The sequence below is a fragment of the Rhinoderma darwinii genome, chromosome 5 (genome assembly GCF_050947455.1).
Source record: "Rhinoderma darwinii isolate aRhiDar2 chromosome 5, aRhiDar2.hap1, whole genome shotgun sequence".
NCBI classification, from domain to species: Eukaryota; Metazoa; Chordata; class Amphibia; order Anura; family Rhinodermatidae; genus Rhinoderma; species Rhinoderma darwinii.
Window position 1 is genome coordinate 328,560,186 of NC_134691.1, and position 14,536 is coordinate 328,574,721.

General features: G+C 44.2%; 1 protein-coding gene across 2 annotated transcripts; it reads right to left on the reverse strand.

The window, feature by feature from the left end:
- Positions 1–2,447: 2,447 nt before the first annotated feature.
- On the reverse strand, positions 2,448–10,955 carry LOC142652162 (uncharacterized). Of its 2 annotated transcripts, none has more exons than XM_075827706.1 (6): positions 10,600–10,955; positions 9,425–9,565; positions 8,376–8,561; positions 8,134–8,254; positions 2,639–4,409; positions 2,448–2,502 (listed from the first exon to the last, which is right to left on the reverse strand). In XM_075827706.1, exons 2-5 carry the CDS (start codon positions 9,509–9,511, stop codon positions 3,301–3,303), a joined length of 1,503 nt encoding a protein of 500 aa, XP_075683821.1. In that variant the 5' UTR covers positions 9,512–9,565; positions 10,600–10,955; the 3' UTR covers positions 2,448–2,502; positions 2,639–3,300. The 2 variants fall into 2 exon arrangements, with proteins under 2 accessions (XP_075683821.1, XP_075683822.1); XM_075827707.1 differs by lacking the exon at positions 10,600–10,955 and adding an exon at positions 10,222–10,571.
- Positions 10,956–14,536: the final 3,581 nt, after the last annotated feature.

Below are 14,536 nucleotides of genomic sequence, written 5' to 3' on the forward strand. Positions count from 1 at the left end.
TTTACGGACGTTATTGAAGCTGTTTTTCAATGGAGTCAATGAAAAATGGCTCCAAAAACGTCCGAAGAAGAAGTGACATGCACTTCTTTCTCGTGGGCGTCTTTTTCTGCGCCGTATTTTGACAGCGACGTGTACAATTACACCTCGTGGGAACAGGACCGCGTAAAACCCATTGAAAGCAATGGGCAGATGTTTGTAGGCGTATTAGGGGCGTTTTTTCAGGCGTAATTCGAGGCGTAAAACGCCCGAATTACGTCTGAAAACACTGCGTGTGAACATACCCTTAGAATCAGCATTCATAAAGTGTTAACCCTTTAGGCGTATCACAGGAATTAAAGCAAAGTAGAGGTGAAATGTACAAATTATTTTTGTTTTTGCCGAAATTCATTTGTAATAAAAAAAAATTGTGCCACAGAAGGTTTTACCCGAGAAACGCAACTTAATATTTTATTTCCCAGTTTTTAGAAATATCCCACATGTGGCCCGTGTGTCCTAATGGACTGAACCACCGGCCTCAGAAGCAAAGGAGCAGCTAGAGGATTTTGAGGCCTCCTCTTTATTAGAATATATTTTAGGCACCATGTCAGGTTTGTGGGGCCAAAACAGTGTAAACCCCCCAAAAGTGACCCCATTTTGGAAACAACACCCCTCAAGGAATTGTTCTGGGGGTATAGTGAGCATTTAGACCCCTCCGGCCTTTTGCAGAATTTATTAGAATTAGGCCTCGAAAATGAATATCAAAGTTTTTTCCACAAAAATGTTGAATTTTCACAAGGGATAAAGGAGAAAAAAAACACCCCTACATTTGTAAAGTAATTTCTCCTGAGTATGGAAATACCCGACATGTGACCATACATTTTTTTTCATTAGAAATGAATTAACCCTTTCAGGTTAATTGATCCATTTTTTGCTTTCTTATTTTCGTTTTTCACTCCCCGTCTTCCAAGAGCCATAACTTTTTTATTTTTCCGTCAGTAGAGCGGTGTGAGGGATTATTTCTTGTGGGGGGAGTTGTAGTTTCTATTGACATTTAAAGTGCCATAAAATGTACTGGGAAACTGAAAAAAAATTCTTTGCAGGCTGAAATTGGAAAAAAACGGATTCCTCTATATTTTTGGGGTTTCGTTTTTACGGCTTTCGCCGTGCAGTAAAAACTTTACTTTATCCTGCGGCTCAGTACAATTACGGTGATACCAAATTTTTATATATTTTACTACTTTTCCAAAGAAAAATCTATTTGTTCAAATAAAAAATTGTTTTGTGTCACCACATTCTGAGAGCCGTAACTTTTTTATTTTTCGGTCGATTGAGCGGTGGGAGGTCTTAATTTTTGCCAGACAAGCTGTAGTTTTTATTGGTACATAAAAAGTGATCAAAAAGTTGTATAACATTTTTTTTGAGAGCGAAGGTGTCAAAAAAAACAAACTGATTTTGGCGGTTTAAATTATTTATTACATTTTTTACGGTGTTCACCGTGCGAGTTAAATAATGGTATATTGTAATAATTCAGACTTTTACGGACGTAGCGGTAGCAATTCTGTTTTTTTTTTTTATATTACTTTAGAAGAAAAATGGGAAAGGGTTGTTTTTTTTTTTTAACTTTAAAAAAACAAAAAAAAATCACTACTAATAACTAATTCTTTTAAATATTTTATTAGTCCCCTTAGGGGACTTGAACCAGCGACCATTGGATCGCTACTGCAATACTAATGATTTGTAGTATATTGTTATTTTTACAGGCTTCTGTAACATCACGTTCGCTGTTCCTGTCAGTTAGCCCCGCAGGTCAGCTGTAATACACAGCTGACACCCACAGCGTATGGCAAGGACTCGGCACGTGAGCCGGCTCCATACATCAACCCCCGCACCACGACATGCAATTAAGTCATGGTGCGCAAATGGGTTAATGCACAGCGAATGGTGCTAAGTGAAAATTTCAATTTTTCACTGATATGCCATTTTAGTGCATAATATGTTCTGCCACTGAAGACAAATACCTCATAAAAACGTTAAGCGAGTTCTCCCGGGTACGGTGATGCCATATATGTGGGCGCAAACTGCTGTTTTGGCACGCTGCAGGGCTCAGAAGGGAGGGAGCACCATTTGGCACGCATATTTTGCTTGGTCGTTTTTCTGTTTGGAGTTTTGCTGGTATTTCAATTTATAATGTGGGGGCAAATGTAATCTGCGCGGAGTACAAGAGCATAAAAAAAAACAACAAATACGCGTCAAATGTGCCTGCATTTTAAAAAGCACTTTACAAAAACGAGCGTTTTTGACACATTTACGCGCTTTTTTTTTATTTTTTCGTTTCGTGTGAACAAGGCGTACAGAATTACTTCAATCCCTGCCATGTCTTTTCTACATGAACACCCTGCTTTAGGTAATCAGTATATAGTATGTTTTGGAATATGCAGAGACACATGCAGCACCATCAGAAGGTCCTGTATATTAAAATCATGTTTATTACTCATTCAAAGTCACCCACTGAATAGACAGAACCTACACTAACACATTCACTTGTGTTAACTCTGGAATACGACATGTATATCGTGCATCTACTGTTTTCTTTTTCTTTGTATGAAAATTTTTGTATGGAAAAAACTTAATAAAAATCATTGAACAGAATAGACAGAACCTGCGGCAGTTCCAGATCTTCAGTAAAATCACATTACTGGTGACGGATGTTCGTAAAAAGGCGAAAAGAAAGGAGTTGTCACAGTCATAAGTTTTAGCAAACAAGAATTAGATCCAAAAAGGAGAATACATTTTCCCTTTAGTAGAGTGCAGTTATAATCACACACGGATTGGTTTTCTTTAGAATATCCATTTTTTCAGACCGTTTTGTATTTTCTGCATTATGCTTTAAAAGGAGAACTCAAATTTAAAAAAAAACTTTTGACGTGTCAGAAGTTTTGATCTGTGGGGGCTTGTGAGGTCCCCCGCCAATCACTAAAACAAGCGGCAGAAGTGCTCGTGTGAGCGTCGTGCCGCTTTGTTTCTGATCGGCTTTCCTCGGAAAGCCGATATAACAGTGTACGGACTCATAGACTTTCTATTGAGCCCATTCACCATTCCAAAGAAAGGCTCAAACCAGCACAAATCCAAACTTCTGACATCTCAAAAGTTTTTTTTTAAAAAAAAGTTTAGTTACACCGCTAAAGTGAAAGGGTCCGTGAAAACTATCGGTTGCCACACGGATGCCGTTAAAAACGGGCCAAGTGGCACATCGGTCGTGTGTAACTGGCATAAGTAAAAATTTTCCCTATTCTAATATCTTGCGTGAGTTCTGTGGAAACATTAAAGTGGTTGCGGTCCTGTATGAGTCCGCTGATGGCGATATAGATCTGATTTTTGCATGAAACATTTGCCACACTCAGAACAGCAGAGCAGCTTCTCCCCTGTGTGAAGTCGCTGGTGTCTCTTTAACGTTGTTTTAAGTGCAAAACTTTTCCCGCATTGATGACAAGAAAACGGCCGCTCTCCCGTGTGGGTTCTTTGATGATCAATTAATTTCGATTTATGCGTAAAACATTTCCCGCAAATCGCACATTGTTCCTCTCCAGTGTGAATTCTTTTGTGCTGAACCAGTTGAGCTTTCTTTATAAAATTTTTACCGCACTCCGAGCACGAAAACGGTTTTTCTCCCGTGTGGAGGCGATGGTGCAAAACGAGTCCGGATTTCTGAGTGAAGCTTTTATCACACTCTGAACAAGAGAAAAGTTTGGCGCCCGTGTGAATTTTAATATGTTCGGAAAGATGTGATTTTTGTGTAAAGCCCTTGTCGCAATAAGAGCATGAAAATGGCTTCTCTCCGGTATGCGTCCTCTGGTGACAGCGGAGGTAAGATTTCAGCATGAAGCGTTTCCCACATTCCGAACAAGAGAATGGTTTCTCCCCCGTGTGGATGCGCTCGTGTTTCATTAGAGTCGCTTCCTGCGCGAAACACTGACCGCACTGGTGACAAGAAAACGGCCGCTCTCCCGTGTGGGTTCTCTCATGTTGAATTAGTTTAGATTTCTGCGTGAAACATTTCCCACAAAGTGAACATTGCTCCTCTCCAGTGTGAATTTTTGTGTGTTGAACAAGTTGTGATTTCCTTATAAAACACTTCCCGCATTCAGGACACGGAAACGGCTTTTCCCCTGTGTGAACGCGCTCATGTGCAATGAGTCTGGATCGAAACTTAAAACATTTACCGCACTTTGAACAAGACCATGGCTCCTGTGCTGCGCCGCTGCGGTCATCCTGGTTCATGCCGTCAGTAGACATTGGTCTCTGTTTGTGAAGGTCAGGTGAGGCTCGGTCAGCAGGAGGCGGATGTTTTATAATTGCGCTCAAGTCATTTGAAGGCTCTTCGATGATGTCATCGTCTATTTCTCGCTTGGGAGTCAAAACTGGTTGATCACCTGTTAAGAATACAATATATTTCAGTTCTACATAGTCTGCAAAGAATTCCATCATACAATAAAACCCCCACTATTTTTATTAAAAAAAAAAAAAATTTTCAAAACACGGCATTAAAGGGGTTTTCCAGGACTATAATATTATTGGGCTTTTCTTAAGAGTCTGACCCCCCACCGACCTGATATTAACTGGTTCCCGACCGCTGGCTGTGTTTTTACGGCCAGCGGTCAGGGACGGGTCCTTAAAACCCAAGCCATAGACTTTTTACGGCTCGGGTTTTAACTTGCTGCCCGCGCGATCGGGCAGCTGAATGTCGGGTCTCCGGCTGTCAGTGACTGTCGGGGACCCTGAGGAGAAGATAGAAGCAGCTTTAGCTGCTTCTGTCTTCTCCGATCTCTTTTACACAGCGATCAATGAACGCTGTGTATAGGAATAGAGACAGCAGCAGCGGCGCTGTCTCTATTCCTCCCGGTGATCATGTGACTGGTCACATGATCGCCAGGTGCCATTAGTGACAGGCTGCTGCTGGGTCTTACTAGACCCAGCACAGCCCTATTAGTGACAATAGTCACTATGAGGCCTCATTTACACGAACGTGATATACATCCGTGCGACGCGCGTGCTTTTCACGCGGGTCGCACGGACCTATACAAGTCTATGGGGGCATGCAGACAGTCCGTGAGTTTTGCTCAGCGTGAGTGCGCTGAAAAAAAACTCACGACATGTTCTAAATTTCTGCGTTTTTCGCGCATCACGCACCCATTGAAGTCAATGGGTGCGTGAAAACCACGAAGGCCGCACGGAAGCACTTCCGTGCGAACTGCGTGATTCGCGCAAGAGCTGTCAAACTCTGAATGTAAACAGAAAAGCACCACGTGCTTTTCTGTTTACAAACATCCAAACGGAGTGTCAGAATTTAGAGATGAGCGAACCGAACTTCACCGGGTTCGGCCGAACTCGTTTTGACCGAACCCGGCAAAAAATGTTGCGGTACGCGACGTCAGGAGACAGTCACTGTCCAGGGTGCTGAAAGAGTTAAACTGTTTCAGCACCCTGGACAGTGACTTCCGATCACAATATACATGAACGTGTAAAAAAAAAAAAAGAAGAAGTTCTGACTTACCGATAACTCCCGGCTTCTTCCTCCAGTCTGACCTCCCGGGATGACAATTCAGTCCAAGTGACAGCTGCAGCCAATCACAGGCTGCAGCGGTCTCATGGACTGCTGCGTCATCCTGGGAGGTGGGGCCGGATGTCAAGAGAGGGACGCGTCACCAAGGCAACGGCCGGGAGACCGGACTGGAGGAAGCAGGAAGTTCTTGGTAAGTATGAACATCTTTTTTTGATTCACAGGTTGGTGTATATTGTGATCGGAACTCACTGTCGAGGGTGCTGAAAGAGTTACTGCCGATCAGTTAGCTCTTTCAGCACCTTGGACAGTGACGGGCGTCGACTAGCCTCATCTCTATGATGGCGGCTGCGCGAAAATCACGCAGCCGCGCATCATACACGGATGACACACGGAGGTGTCAAATGCCTTTTGCGCACGCAAAACGCTGCGTTTTTTTGCGTGCGCAAAATGCACACGCTCGTGTAAATGAGGCCTGATTTCCCCTGTAACTGGGGCTGTTGTGCAAAAACATGGTGTAAAAGAGAGAAAAAAATATATATAAAGTTCCCCAAAAGGTCTTTTTTGACCTTTTGAGGGACAGGCCATAGTAATAAAAAAAATAGTAAAGTCAAGTGCAATTTTTTTTTAATAATACATTAAATACCCATCCCAAAAAAAACATTCCCCTCCCGCCAATCATTTTTGTAACGCTAGCGCTGACCCAATTACCCTAATATAGACATGTAATATATTAAAATTTACAGTAAACAATAACGATCACAAATAAAAGGTCTATTTTAGGGTAAAACTATGTTATTACCAAAAAAAATAAAAAATGAAACGTAAAAAAGCTTATTTTTTTACTATTATTTTCAAACTTTATGAATAAAAATTCTAAAATAGCAAAAAAGGAGGTGTATAAAAACGATAAAAAAAAAAGAAACCTGCAAAAAACGTTGCAAAAATCACGTCGTTAGCCCAACAAATGAAAAAGTTATAGCCATTTAACTAACGCGTCCTAAAAAGGGCTCAACGGTGTCTGGTCCTGAAGGCTCAAAATAGCCCGGTCCTGAACTGGTTAATGGCCTTTTCTTAGGATAAGCCATCAGGGGTTCGGACACTTTATGTCTATTGTTAACAAATGTGTTGAAAACAAATCTATACATCTACTTTTTAGAAATTCCGTACCGTTTTCTCTATATTTTGGGCCGCACCACCTTGTTAACCAAACCTACTCTCCCGATCGCACTCCAATCCAGAAAATGGCCACAGATAGAGGGAAACGTGACGAGACTCGGTCAACAATCTCTTCTATTGAAACACACTATGTGTGAGCTACTTTCCCGGACACTCAGGACCTGCGCAGATGAAAGTGATAGGACTAGTCCACACGCCACTGTTGATTTTCCACAACGTATTTAGTTTGGGAAAATCCACAGCATAATACAGTAGCCGAGAAGTGGATGAGATTCCAAGAAATCTCAACCATATGTTGCGTACGTAATATGCGGAGATTGCACACACCAATTCACCTGCGGTGTGGTTTTAAAAGTCGCAGCATGTCAATAGTGTCTGCAGAAGCGCCGCTATTTTGTTGCGGGTTTTCCCCATTGAATTCAATGGGAATCAAAACACGCAACAATCATGTTGCGACTTTTGCGGCAGAATCGCAGTGATTACGGCGCAAAAATAGCAACTTAGAAAAAAACAAAAACCTTATACTTACCTCTGATGTTCTGCAGGCCGGCCTCCTGGGCTAACGTTTCATTCCATGGAACCGCTGCAGCCAATCACAGACTGTAGCGGTCTACAGTTTTCTGCAGCGGACATTCCATGCAAAAAAAAAAACTGCACCACAATTCCCTGCGGCCACGCTATACTAAGCTTCCCTCTGCGCTAGCGCAGGTCCCGCGCAGGCGCAGTGTTGTTTCAATGGAGGAGTCTGATGGACGCGTCTCATCACATGCCTCTTCATCTGCAGCCATTTTCGGCCACTACAGAAGGCTTGGCTAGCAAGAGGGGGGAACCCCATTGATCACCTATACTGTGGATAGGTGATAAATAATGGAGGATAGTACTCTCACAAATCTAACAATCTGTTACAATTATCAAATATGGCAATGTGCATGCGACTGATCACATAGATACTGAAAATGCCACTCATAGCCTCTACCGTTCCTCTGCATGAATGATTTTTTTTACATTTTTTTACAGTTTTTCTTATGGAACAATCAAGCCATTCTCCAACACATGCTAAATTACAAAGAATATTCTCCTCTAGAATGAGAACACTATGCTTCATGTAGGTATATGGAGTCAGTACAAGTCCAGTCTGCAGACCCGTATTGCAGTTTATGTAACATTGTATGACTCCCTGCACCGTGTGTGTCTTTGTGTCCCAATATAATAAAGATCAGGTATTCAATTTTTTTCTATGTATTATATAGTTGTTATAGTCAACAACTCGTCATTCACCAGTGTTGTAAAGCTTGTAAAATAAGTTACATTTTCCAAAACTGGTTGCCTAGGACGACTCTATGTGAACTTCAAAAAATATGCATAAGAATGACAGCCATCAATTTAACCCCTTTTCCAATGAGGGGTCTTTTCCTCACCCGGTGATGGGAACTGAAGGTCATCCATGATGGAGGTCTTGTACAAATTCTTGTGGTTTTCTACATAATCCCATTCTTCTATAGAGAAGTAGACAGCGACATCATGACACCGTGCGGAAACCTGAAATACACAATAATATAGATAAATAACCTACATATATATATCTTATATAGAAAACTTGTGTTTATGGGAACAACAAACACGACACACGGAGCTCTTCCCCATCCACAGCAGTTCTCACCTCTCCTGTCAGCAGCTGAATGATCTGGTTGGTGAGCTGCAGAATCTCCTTGTTCTTTTCATGTCCTCCCTCGTCAGTGGTTGGCATCGTGTAGGTCTCCTTGGCCACGCTCCTTCCTCCTGAGCCACTGGGGCCGCTGCATAATTCTATACGATCAACGTATGTCTTCTTCACTATTGTGTAATCCTGTAAGTAAGAGACACGATGGTTAAGGACTTCACTAACATTCTGGAAATAATTACTGTTAGGGCGGATTCAGACGAGCGTGAGCGTTTAGCGCGCGTGGCAGCAGCGTGTCCGCTCCGTGTGTCCTGTTCATATGGATGCGCGGCTGCGTGCTTTCCGCGCAGCCGCCATCATTATGACACTCCGTTTGGATATTTGTAAACAGAAAAGCACGTGGTGCTTTTCTGTTTACATTCATTATTTTACTGCTGTTGCGCGAATAACGCGCGTCCCACAGAAGTGCTTCCGTGGGGCATGCATGATTTTCACGCACCCATTGACTTCAATGGGTGCGTGATGCGCGAAAAACGCCTAAATATAGAACATGCCGTGAGTTTTACGCAGCGGACTCACGATGCGCAAAACTCACGGACTGTCTGCACTGCCCCATAGACTTGTTTAGGGCCGTGTGACCCGCGTGAATACCACGCGGGCTGCACGGACGAAAATCACGTTCGTCTGAATCCGCCCTTAGCCAGTGTCCCCAAACTTTCTAACCTTGTGAGCAGCATACAACTTTGAGAGATGGTTCAGCAGCCACATCATATCATGTAACACAGACAGCCATACAGCCTCCATAAAACAGGCCAGTCACAGTACCACCATAACAATGTCAGCAACAGTGCTCCTCGAAAAAGAGAGCCCCCATAATAGTGTCAGCAAGCCTCAGCTCATAGTGCAAATGAGAGGCAGTCAATGTACATGAAAGCTTGCCCGTCATTGCTCCCCAGTCCTGGCCTGCGGCTCCTTTCATATCACAGGTCAGGGTCCCCAGTTGTAAAGAATAAGATAGCAGCAGTGTCATCACCCCCAGGATCGCTCACCTCTCCAGTCAGGAGGAACATGATCTCCAGGGTGAGGCTTAAAAGCCTGTCAGTCACGTAAATGCTGTTATTATCCATGGCGGTCATTCTGAGAACGGAAATTTCTGCCGGAAACCGCCGATCCTGAGGTGATCTCTGTACCTGAAACAAAACGAGAGAAGCGTCACAAGGCGGTAACTTATTACTTAAAGAAATGTGTACATGTATGCAACTACTGATGCCCAAAAAAAAAAACAATAGACGGGGGCGAAATGGGCGTCTACACGCGCCTTTTAGTTATTATAATGTATTACGAGGGTGGGGGTTGTAATAGTTTCTATTTTATCGCATCCTGTTTTTACTCATGTTTAGCATGCACATCGGGACAGCTCCGGACTTACATGCTAAACAGGTCTATAGGCTCCATGGTCAGACGGAGGCCCAAAAAGTGTCCATTGGGGCTTCATCTCACTGGCAAACATCAGTATAGCACAAAAAAATAAAAATAAACATGGAATATCGTAGCAGACTTTGCTATTCCATCCTGTAGAGTCCGGTAGAAAAAAAACGTATACTTTTTTTTTTTTAACATGGAAGCCTATGGGTGACAGATACCACTGTATGGCATAAGTCATAAGCTTTTCACGACGTATACATTAAACAGATGCCATAATAGCGTCTCGGCCTACATTTAACGTGTACGTCAGAAGCTATGTAATGGGTTCATGACAGCGGCAGCCAATCACAGTTCGCCGCAGCGACGTTCATCTTTACTTCACGCCATAGAACGTATTTGGCCAAGACTCACAAATACTTACAATTGCAGACTCTAGGTTTTACAACAGTTTGCTTTTTTGCAAAGTGTTCCCCACAGTTTTTAAATAACCACTGTATGTGCGCCTACTCTGCAGTGGATGTGGTTACCATGGTTACACAGATCACACCGTTTACATCCTGCGAGTACATAGAACAGATTGCTTAGACCCCATGAAGGGGATAGACTTATGACATAAGGTCCTGTCAATAAACTTTATTTATAAACGGTTCAGAGAACACAAATGGGGTCCAGAATACAAGGCGAAAATAAAAAAAGAATCCTTCCGCAGTGATGAGCACTGTGTGTATCCATCCTCCTCACGTGTAACCCTGAGGCGAGGCCCGGCCCACCGCATCTCGTACGCTCCAGTAACACATACCCCACTTCATTACAGTCCAGTCCTGCCGCTCTACCGTCATAAACCACTTCACCAGGGAATGTGGAGCTGTAGCGGTTGGTTGCGATGACGTCATTGCGCTAAGTCGGTGAGAGCAGAGACTCGGACTGATGACGTCATTTCTAAGCGCCGGAAGCGTATCAGGTCGGTCGCTTGTATGTTTGTAGAATAATAAAGTTGGATATACTGCAATCATACTGCACCAGAGGAAGAAATGTCAGGCGCTTTACGTGTGGCGCAAATTCGTTATTCTATGGAAAACCCAACCACAAGTACAGACCACGCCCATATAATTACAGCCGCAGTGTTTTGCCAGCAGAGGGCCCCCTAGTATCATAATAGAAAGTAATGGCATATCCCTAGAATATGCCATCACCTACTACCTCCCAACCGTCCCGATTCAGCGGGGCAGTCACTGCTTCAGAATTAGTTCATAGCGGAGAAGCAGAGGGAGCTTCTCCGCTCGCCGAGGACTCCCCGGGCACAGCGCTATGGATATTGACATCAGTGGTTACTCCTGTAGCGGAATCCCCGTTGTCGACTCTGGCCGGGGAAAAGTGGAGCTCCCTCTGCTCTGAACTAATTCTGAAGCAGGGAGCGGATGGTTGCCGATGATCTGGCCGGGGATTCTGCTCCTAGAGGAAACCACTGGGGTCAATGTCCATATATGGACATTGACGTCAGTGGCTCCTCCTGGAGCGGAATCCCCGGCCAGCCTCGACAACGGATTCCCTGACGTCACTGTCCATATATGGACAGTGACATCAGGGCTTCCCTCTAGAAGCGGAATCCCAGGCATATGCTCTGGCTGGGGATTCCGCTCCTAGAGGGAGTCCCAATGGCGCTATGTACAGGAGGGGGGCAGGTGGCACTATCTACATGGGACAGTGCAGCGCTATGTACATGTGCACTATACATGGGCAGGGTCACTACAAGGGCGCTGACACTAGGGGCAGCTAAGGGGGCATTATGCTGTATGGGGGAATTTGTTTGGGCATTATACTGCATGGGGGTATCTGTATGGGCATTATACTGCATGGGAGAATATGTGTTGGCTTTATACTGTATGGGTGAATCTATGGGGCATTATACTGTATGGTGGCAGCTATGGGGGCATTATACTGTGTGGGAGGCACTATGGGTGCATGATACTGTGTGGGCTGAATCGGGTGTGTATGGGTGGGATTAGAGGCGTGGCTTAAAATAAAACAATTGTTGCGACGCGCTGCCTATCAGTTGTCCCTCTTTGTGATACTTGAAAGTTGGGAGGTATGCGCTATTGGTGGTGGTCCAACTCCCAGTATCCCCACCGATCAGCTGACTGATGGGGGCCGCTGCAGTTTACGAGGCACAGCGCCATACACATCCGTAGCGGCTGTGCCTGGGATTGCAACTCAGTCCAATTCACTTGAATGGGACTGGAACTGCAATCCCAGGCACAGCCACTATGGATGTGTACCGCGCTGTGCCTGACAACTGCAGCGGCCCCCATCAGTCAGCTGATTTGTTGGGGATACTGGGAGTTGGACCACCACCAATCTTATATTATAGCTAAGGATAGGCCATCAATATAAAAGTCCCGCAGAACCTCTTTTAGGATTGGTGGAGGTCACTGATTAGAAAAGGATGGCATATCCTAGTGATATGTCACCACTTTGTGTGATGGAAGAACCCCTCTAAAGAGGAGCTGTCACCACTCCTGACATGTCTGTTTTAGTAAATACTTGTATTCCTCATAAAAAAATAACAATTCTAGATAATCTTTTAATCTTAGAATTCTGCGTTATGTTGTTGCTCCGTTATTCTTCCTAGAATTTTATAAATTAATTTACATTTGAGTGTCAGGGGTGTGTCCCTACATATTCTGACAATATCCAATCAGTGATGGCAGAGTGAGACTGTGTAGGGACACGCCCCTGTTGACAAGGGGAATGGTAACACCCAGTTGTCAATTTATTTATACATTTCAAGGAGGAATAACAGAGGAATGGCGCAATGCAGAGTTCTAAGAAAAGATGCTCCAGAAATGTTATATTATGGTGTATACAAGTATTTCCTAAAATAGATGTGTCAGGAGAGGTGACAGAAAGCTGTCAATCAGTGATGGGTGGGCGGGGCTAGCCGCAGCCCATGAATACAGGCTACAGGAGGGAAAAGTGAATTTAATATAAACTACCGATAAGTGAAAAGTTAGGGCGTGTTCACATCAGCGTTGGTTTCCGTTCATGGGTTCTGTAGACCTTTCCGCCGGAGGAACCCATCAATGGAATGGTTTCCATTTGCAATGGAAGCATTACCATTGAAATACATGGTACTGCAAACGGAAGCTATGGGTTCCTCCGGCGGAAAGGTCTAATGAAACCCATGAACGGAAACCAACGTAGGCACTTTCAGAGGTGAACGGATTCCGCGTGGGCACTCTGACCGGTGAAGTGAATAATATTGATTATCTGGTAACAATGGCTCCTGACGAGGGGGATTTATGAGGCATCAAGTGACCAGTCAGTTCTTGAAGTTCATGTGTTGGTAGCAGGAAAAATGGTCAAGTGTAAAGATCTGGGGGCGACTGAGACAAGGGCCAAATCGTGATGACTAGACGCCTCGGTCAGAGCATCTCCAAAACAGCAGGTCTCGTGGGGTGTTCTTGGTATGCGGTGGTTAATACCTAAGAAAATTGCTCCAAGGAAGAACCGGTGAACAGGGTGCTGTGTGCTCAGGTCTCATTGGTGCACGTGGGGAGTGAAGACTAGCCCGTCCAGGCCAATCCCACAAAAGCGATACTGCAGCACAAATTGCAAAAAAAGTTACAGTTGGCTATAATGGAAAAATGTCAGAACACGCAGAGCATTGAAACTTGCTGTATAACGGGCTGTGTAGCCGCAGACCGGTCAGAGTGCCCATGCTGAATCCTGTCCACTACTGAGAGTGGACAATAAAGCAATGGAAGAAGGTGCCTGGTCTGAAAAATCTTGTTTTCTCTTATGTTAAGTGGACATCCAGGTGTGTGTGCGTCGCTTACCTGGGGAAGAGATGGCACCAGGGTGCATAATGGGAAGAAGATAAGCTGGCGGAGACAATGTGATGATTTCGGCAATTATGGGAATAATAAATATTTATATGTTTTACGTCTCCTTTGGTGACTTTTTTTATGTTATCTTCAAAAATATGTTTTGCACCTTTTTTTCTTCTTTGGTCCCACTGATCCTGGAAATAAAGGGGCTACAGCACTGATTTAGCACTGCCCTTATAAATGTTTTCCCTGTACATTGGCTTTCCGGCCACCCAGCTGTGCAGGGAACTGCAGCCGGCCCCATTCACTTCAAAAACAGTGAAGGGGCCGACTCACTAAAGAAGCGCTGCAGCTCCTTCATTCACAGGATCAGCAGTGGACACTGAGGTCTGATCCACACTGATGATAAAGTGATGACATATCCTAGCAATATGCCATCACTTTGTAAGATGGAATACTGTTTTAAATTTGCGTAGCGGGTCCTGCTGCAAAATCCGCTGCGGAAATATTCTTGACAATGATGAAGATTTCTCCCTCCCATTGAAATCAATGAGAGGTTCGGGCAGAATCCGCACGAAAATCGGGCAGGACGCTTCTTTTTTCCGTCAGCTAGCGGGAAAAAGAAGCGTCCGACTCTCATTGAAATGAATGGGAGGCAGAATGTTGCGGCGGAATCCGCAGCATGTTCCGCCACAAAATTCCACCGTGTGAACATACCTAAGGTATGTCCAAACAGACAATCTCACTGGTAAAGCCCTGGGGTGTTCGTATTAAGCCGCCAGCCCTGGCGATTATTTTAACTGGGCTGACAGAAAGGGAAAAAAAATTCAACAACATTTAAAGGGTCAAACGGCTGGATCGGAGCTTACTTTGATGCTGGAGATTACCTCGGGAATGCAGCTATTAATC